The sequence below is a fragment of the Primulina tabacum genome, chromosome 12 (assembly GCF_025594145.1).
Source record: "Primulina tabacum isolate GXHZ01 chromosome 12, ASM2559414v2, whole genome shotgun sequence".
Lineage (NCBI taxonomy): Eukaryota > Viridiplantae > Streptophyta > Magnoliopsida > Lamiales > Gesneriaceae > Primulina > Primulina tabacum.
Genome location: NC_134561.1, coordinates 32,865,506 through 32,873,601, shown reverse-complemented (window position 1 = coordinate 32,873,601; position 8,096 = coordinate 32,865,506). Strand labels below are relative to the sequence as shown.

At 34.2% G+C, this 8,096-nt stretch overlaps 1 protein-coding gene across 1 annotated transcript; it reads left to right on the top strand.

Annotated features, from left to right (window-relative positions):
* The first annotated feature begins 2,473 nt into the window (after positions 1–2,473).
* LOC142520855 (polygalacturonase-like) lies at positions 2,474–4,388 on the top strand. The gene is made up of 4 exons (XM_075624006.1): positions 2,474–2,637; positions 2,731–3,045; positions 3,327–3,845; positions 3,935–4,388. Exons 1-4 carry the CDS (start codon positions 2,512–2,514, stop codon positions 4,190–4,192), a joined length of 1,218 nt encoding a protein of 405 aa, XP_075480121.1. The 5' UTR covers positions 2,474–2,511; the 3' UTR covers positions 4,193–4,388.
* Positions 4,389–8,096: the final 3,708 nt, after the last annotated feature.

Here is an 8,096-nt window from a genome sequence, read left to right as displayed (position 1 = left end):
TTAATCCACACTTAATATCTTTCATTTGGCCTTCAAGCTCACTTCTATGCATCACGACTCCCTCGAGACTTGGAACCTTGCTTGCAAACTCCTCTCGATTTCTTATGAATCCATTCAAGGCCCCCCCTCCATGTTTGGTCCTTCCGGCAACTCTAAAAGATCCCACGCTTTCTTTGGTGCTTGACCTACCATGATCGCATCACTCCAACCATGTTCTACCGAGGTCAAATCGTGGTTCACGGGGGTAGTTTAGGGATGAAAAGTTTACGTTTAAAATTTTGAAAGAAAATATTTTTTTTTGGAGTTATTCGGGTTTAAAACGCTTTACGTCTTAATTAATAAGTTATGAAATCGGGAAGCTCGGGTTTTACGTCTAAGAAAAATATTAAAAGTCAAATTTAATATTATATGATGGTTCGAGATAGGTTCGAGTGAAGAAAAGTAAGAAAAAGTCAAAATTGGGAAGTTCGATGTCTAGGGTAAATGGTCATTTTTAGTTCAAGAGGATTGACAGTGTCCCGAAGAATTATAATACATGCTAAATGATTATGATGAAAATATGATATTTTTATGATATATGAAAATTTTGTACAATTTTTCCCGAAAAATTTTATTTTGCGATTTTTGAAGGATACAATATTTTATAAATAAAAGGAAAAGAAAAATATTTTGAAAGATGTGAATTAACTGTGACATAAAAGACCTGATTGGGGATATCGAGAGGGAAAAAACTCCAGAGGGAGCCCAACCATCGTATTTCCATATTTAGCTACGACCCAGTGAAGAGAGTTGCCGACGCCTCGCCCCGCCTCCAGGTATTTGGTATCGCTAAACTGATCCGTCGACCACATGATGATATGATAAAAGATATCACTTGCAAGAATCTAACTTCATCCAAAATTCTATATGATAATTAAAGGATTTATGATTTATATATGCTTACAAGTTTTACGCCAGTTTATTTTAAATAAAATTATGATTTTAAATGCATATGTCTGTATACATGTTATTTGATATTTCTGATTAGAATGTGCTGAGCCATTAGACTCATTAGGTTTGAATGATCGCAGGTGAGGATGATTTTGAGGGAGGCGCTGACGCTTGAGTGGATCGGGTCCGACAGCACACTCCCGATGGACTTTTATTTTCCGTACTAGCTTAAGATTGAAAGTTTTAAAGTAAAGATTTTGAGGAGTATTTTATTATAGATTTATGCTTTATTTTGAAGTTTAGTGCTCAGATTATTTTAAAATTGACGTACGATTTTGTGGGTGACAATTTATTGATTTTATGCATTTAAGATTTTTAAATATTAGTTTTTATGTTGGATGGTTTTGAAGTCAAAAGAAAATGTATTTTTTTCAAAAATTTCCTAGTATTTATTTAAATTTTAAAGTTAAAAATAAGGGACGTTTCATAATTAAACCCATAATTAATCCACTAAAAGTCCAAAGAATATTTAAAAATATTTGGTGCCACTTTTTCTGGTATAGTAAGTCCGAAACTTCTCATTTTCTAGCAAAAATTCATAACAGATTAAGTTCGTCCCTTACTATTTATAAATTCGCCACTTTCCTATTTTGGATCGCTAAACCCCGAGTTTATAATTCCTAAACTTCTAGAAATAGACATCTCATCAAAATTGTCCCCAGTTCCCTCGCCTTGGCCGTATACCGCGTATTTGATTGTAAAAGTTCACATTCATAACATTTGGTTAAATATTCATTAAATCAAACCAATAATTAACATACCTTTAGACCATTTATTTAAATAGATTTGTAATTAATTTTCATGCATGCATGTGGTTAGTGTTTTCGGATTTTCGGGAGTTACATGCATGATTGGACATCTCTATGCCCTTACTATGAAACATAATACACAACATCACAGATGCTATTCTCAAACTTAAGCGTCCTTTATCCTTGTTTTTAGACGGTTGAATCGACTAGAACGAATTTAGAATATATAGTGTTTACAAATGAATTTAAAGATCGAAGTATGATTCATTTGTATTAAAGTATAACCAAGGTCTTTATCTTAGTCAATCACATTGGTATATAGATAAAGTAAAACGAGGCCATGAAACGTAAATTATATTAAAATATAAACTGTTAATTACAAATGAATCAATAAATTCATTAGCCAGCCATTGACTTATAAGACATCTATTCTAACATGATCATTGTGTTAATATCCATAATATCACCTCTAACATAGTTATTCAAGAACAAGAAAACTTGGCACCACAAAATTTTTAACCATATATAGCCTAATTCTTGGAACTTGAGCCCATTCATATTTTCTTGGTGGATAACTTAAACAAGACCCAAAGAGAAAATATATTAATCGACCAATAAATATTCTCAGAATCCTAAAAAGACAGATTACATGAATGGTAGGGCATGTTTTGTGGCTCTCAACTTTACCTCAATATAATTATAAATTGGCTTATATTCTAGGAAAGACATATTTGTAAAAAAAAAAAAGCAGGAAAATACAAAAAAGTACTAAATGGCTCCAACATTCATTTGCAGAGTTCTCTTCTTTTTGTCATTCTTGGCATGCATTGCCAACGCACAGACGAAAGTATTCGACGTGAGGACGTTTGGTGCGAAAGCGAATGCAGATATAAGTCAGGTGTATACGCAAATATCGGATAACTAATAGATACTTATGAAAAAAATAAACGAATTGTTGATAAAGAGGACATAAAAATTGATTTTAATGCAGGCTTTATTGGCTGCTTGGAAGGAGGCATGTGCATCACCAACTCCAAGCACAGTTTGGATTCCAAAAGGGACATGGTCTTTGAAGCAAGCAAAATTGGTTGGACCTAATAAGGCTTCTATTGAGCTTAAGGTCGAAGGCGTTTTGAAAGCTACTTTGGATCCAACTCAAATGCCTAACAAACAAGGGGAGTGGGTGACCATCAATTATCTCGATAATTTCACTCTTTCAGGCGGCGGAGTCTTTGACGGCCAAGGACATGAAGCCTGGAAGAGGAATGACTGTCACAAGAACCAAAACTGCGTCAAACTTCCATTGGTGAGATGCAGGGGCGGAGCCAGACGGACTAGAATTTTAAATTCTAGAATCTTCTAATATTTTAAATTGTTCTACCCGTGCTAATATCATATTATTCCAAAATTTATACAAAATTTACATATAATTTTTTTTTAAAAAAAAAACGGGCCACCCGGGCTTAAGATAGAAACTGGATAAAAAATTACTATCCCGGTTTTGATGGCTCTTATTCAGTGTCTTTAGGGCTTATGAACATCACAGAGAGGATACATTGTTCAACAAGTTTTTCTGAATGCATACAGAACTTGAGCTTCAACTTCATCACCAACTCAACCATCCGCGACGTGACCACCAAGGACAGCAAGAACTTCCACGTAAACGTGATAGGCTGCTACAACGTCACGTTCCTCCGCTTCACGATTTCTGCACCCGGAGACAGCCCAAATACCGACGGCATCCATATAGCACATTCCAAACTGGTGAACGTCACCGACTCAGTTATAAAAACCGGAGACGATTGTGTGTCAATAGGTGATGGAACCGAGCAAGTCCACATCCAAAACGTGATCTGTGGGCCCGGTCATGGTATCAGCGTCGGAAGCTTGGGCAAGTTCACGACAGAGAAGGATGTTGTGGGGATCTACGTCAAGAACTGCACCTTCCTCGGCACGCAGAACGGGGTTAGGATCAAAACTTGGCCATCGGCTCCTGCCACTTTGCAGGTCACCAATCTGCAATTCGAAGATCTTATCATGACCAACGTTACGTACCCGATTGTCATAGATCAAGAATATTGCCCACACAACCTGTGCAAACTCGACGTACGTAATTCATCTCATGCCATCGCCAACTTATTTAACAAACGCGCATCACGCTAAAATTCACTTTTTCTTTCATTGATTATATACAGACCCCATCCCTCGTTAAGATCAGCAACGTAAAAATCGACAAAATCAAGGGCACGACAAATGATCCTGTCGCGGTGAAACTTATCTGCAGCAGGAATAAGCCTTGTGAAAATGTTCAGGTGGGCAACATCGATCTTACATACGACGGAAGACTCGGCCCTATCACCACCAAGTGTAGCAACGTAAAGCCTAGCTTGACCGGCAAACAGAATCCACCCTTGTGCGTCCCTGCTTCTGCTGCTGCTACGCAATCTGCTTAATTATTTTCTCATAGCACAAGAATATGGCGACAACCTTTTTCTGTGTATTTTTAGTTTCAAAACAATTTTTGGTCACAGATTTTAGGATTGTCAGCAATGTATTTTTATATTTCACGTGGCATATTTTTTCTCGTAATTTTATGTATTTTGTAATACTGATCAGAAACTTCTCGATTTGAAACGGAACCTTATATTATCTGTTTTTTGTTTTCCGAACCACCATTCTTACAGTTTTAGTCACTCCCTTACATTCTCAATATACTTCCAATACTGATTTTTTTTACATGAATTCTTAAACGTATACATGCCTAAATTAAGGATTTCTAAAGGTTTGTGTTGTTAGATCAATTTATTTATATGAGCTTATATGTGAATAATTATGTGTTGTGAGTTGTTTAAGTTAAGCGCAAAAATAAAGTGATCAACTAAGGGTTTCAGGTTATTGGGCTTTAAGGTATCTAATAGGTTGTGGGCCTTTAATGTATAGAGATATAAGTGTAATTTCTATTTTTATGATGAGCTAAAACAGCAATATCAGAAAATAATCATAAATATTATCTATATATATGGGTCATGGTCCCTAGATCTCGGGTTATCATGTTCCATATTCTTTTCCCCATTAAGAAAATAGTTTAGAAGAGAAATGTCACGTCCCTAGACCGGGGTTAATCGACACTGGCGTTATTCAACAATCACATAATTGCTAAACAACAAGCCTCGTAGTACAGTATAAACCAAAACCAGTTTATATATCAAAATACCATAAAAATGGTCGTCTTTAAAATAGTAACTCAGAAAACGATAAAAATCTGCGGAAGCGTCTATAACTTTAATTAAAAACTCAAAAGAACTTATTCTTAATTAAAATTCTTCATGAGTCCACTATCAGTCCAAAAACTGGTGTCTGATTCTTCTTTCTCTATTTCTTCTTCTGATTTATCTGGGTAGGGTAGAGTAAGGGGTGAGTATTTTGGGAAATACTCAGCAAGCGGGACCGTTCGAGCACAATATAACAACATGCATAAAATTTCGAAATCGCATAACTTGCATAACATCATTCATATCACATGCATAACCTTTACCAGACACTGAGATTCCTCAACTTTCTATGGTTTAATGATATCAGTCCCTAATTTTTACTCCTCTAAGGGGGCGAGGCCGAATCGGTTATATCCCCACCGTATTAGGGTCATATCATGGTTGGGATTCCCTCCCATATACACTCGAGTCCTCACAGTGTCCAAAAACACATGACAACCAACACAATAATGGAGTAGAAGAAGAAGGTATACTCGACCGTATTTTCATTAAGACGAAGAAACATGCATAACGAATTTTAATCTTTAAAACAAGCTCACTTACCTTAGATCTGGAAGAAAACATGAATAATTCGAAAATCATAGAAGAATCGTGAAACTGGCACTTCAAAAACGCAGCAGCACCATCGCCCGAAAAATCAACCATCTTGGAAAATTCATTGCGCCCTATTGAATTGTTGGATCGGGCTCAAAATTTCACAATACGTTCAAACATTCGTCAAATAAATTATGAACGGAAGAGATCGGGTTTGAAAGTTGTTTTGACTTGCTTATGGATAAAAAACCGTAGGTATATTGTTTCTCGCCTATAATCAGAGCAGTTTTCTTGCGAAGGATATAAATGAAAACTAACCGTTGGATTTGGTTGAAATTTGGATATGTTATTCGAAACATATAGAAGCACATTCTGAACGGTGAAGATCGGATTCCAACTACCCGAGTGAGAGAAACGAATTTCTGAACTTGGACTAAATTTTGATTACTCGTGCAGAATTTTTTAAGAGGAATTTCGAAAATAATGGAGAGAAAACTCGAAAATTTGAGTGTAAATGAGGTTTAAATTCTAAATGGGAGCTTCTCCTGTTTATAGGGAGGTGGCTGCTATCATGATCGTATATTATCCTCGCGTTTGAAATTTTAAATCAAACTTTAAATCTAGGATAATTATTATTCTTTTATCCGTGATCTTGGATAATATTTCGAAATCTAAATATCTATCTTTTGGATATTTTGAAATTTATGGATCATATTATCCTCTGCTTAATCTTTATCCAGGTATATCAAATCAGATCTTTATCTGGTAAAAATCTTTCCAACTTTGAATTTATATCTCAAAAATTTACCTGTTTATATCCAAAAATTCCTTATTTAATTTCTTAGATCATGATCTATTTATTTATCCCAAATTCAAAATATATACACAATACTATCTGAAATTTCGAGCTCACATCTAATAATGATATAGATACCCGAAGATTGCGCAAATCTTAGTACAATTAAATTATAAAATATTATCACGATTATGCAAAAATCTTGGATTTTACAAGAAAACTAAATGTTTCTCTCAAGGGAAGAGCGCGTAGATCTGGAAGAGCAAGTCATGTTCTAAAAAATTCAGAAATATGGCTTCAGATACACTTTCGCCTAAGTTTTCGAGTCAAATTCTTAATGATTTAGCATGATAGATTCTGCGTTTATGGGTTTCCCCAACAAGTTATATCATAGCCACTCATGCTTGAATCATGGAGATTTGTTTAAAGTTTTGGATATTATCTGGATCTAGATCTGGAAAAGAAAATTTTGTTCAAAACTTATTTTGATATGGTTTCAGATAAAACATTCACTACTCGTTTTTTTTTAAATGTACTAGAAAATTTTTTTTCCTTTCTAATTCATTCGGCCAAAACACTAACCATTTAAAATATGAATATGTTGCACCATTTAAAATCAACCCACCAACTGTTATTTGAAAATCAAAAAGAACGTAATTCAAAACATAAATCGTAAAACGTCAACCAACCTAAACTAACATTATTTCGAATATAAACTTAACTATAATATCCTCTCAAAACCTTTCAAAAGTATCATAAGCAATAAATCTTAAAAGTAACTTAAATCATTAGCATAAGTCATAACCATAAGTGCAAAAAACTAGCGACGATCCTCGGGTTGTGTCCACCTTCAGTCCAGCTAGATCAACCATCAAAACCTCCATTAACATCGATCTCATACTCACCTGCATCGATCACACATAGTGAGTCTATTGACTCAGTAAAACTTAATCATGATAACAAGTATTAATAAATATACATTCAAATGCAAAAATGAAAATAATTTTGCTTAAAATATATTTTCATGAAGATGCATAGCTTAACCATTTTTTCTTCCATCATATACATTTACCTTTTTATCATATACGTAAACGTTTTCCTTTTATTGAATTTGGATCATTAATTGTGACTTTCGTATCAGCTGAAGGTCGATGGATCCTAACATATATCGTATCATCATATTAGTATCATCAACATCAGCGACACTCTCACCCGTCAACTGAATCTTAGCTTACATATCATCGTATCATCATAATCATCGTATCGTCGTATTAGTCGCAATCACTTCACCTCTTTCAACTTTTCATATTTCAATCACTTATAAAAATTCAAGCATATTTGGAGTATTCAAAGAGCAAAATCAAGTTTCTCAAACCCAATAATAGGTACTTCGTATGTCAAAATAAGTATTTACTCTTATTCCATGAAAATTGAGAAACAATATTTTTTAAAAACAATATTTTAGATGGGGAAGACACATGTAATTTTTGTGGATAAAATAATATATTTATTTAAATATAAAAGGGAAAAATGTAAATTTGGGTTTGTAAGGAGTTAAAACTAAAATTATAGCATTGTCAGATACTGATTCTTAAAAAATTTGGTTAGGCACTCAATCTTATTTCAAACATTGACAAAGAGATTGCAACATTCAAAAGTCAACCCACTTAAATCGCATTCATGCAAATGTGTTAAATTGCTTAATTGTTTTATTTAATTGATTTTAAATGTTTACTTGATGTATATTATATGATT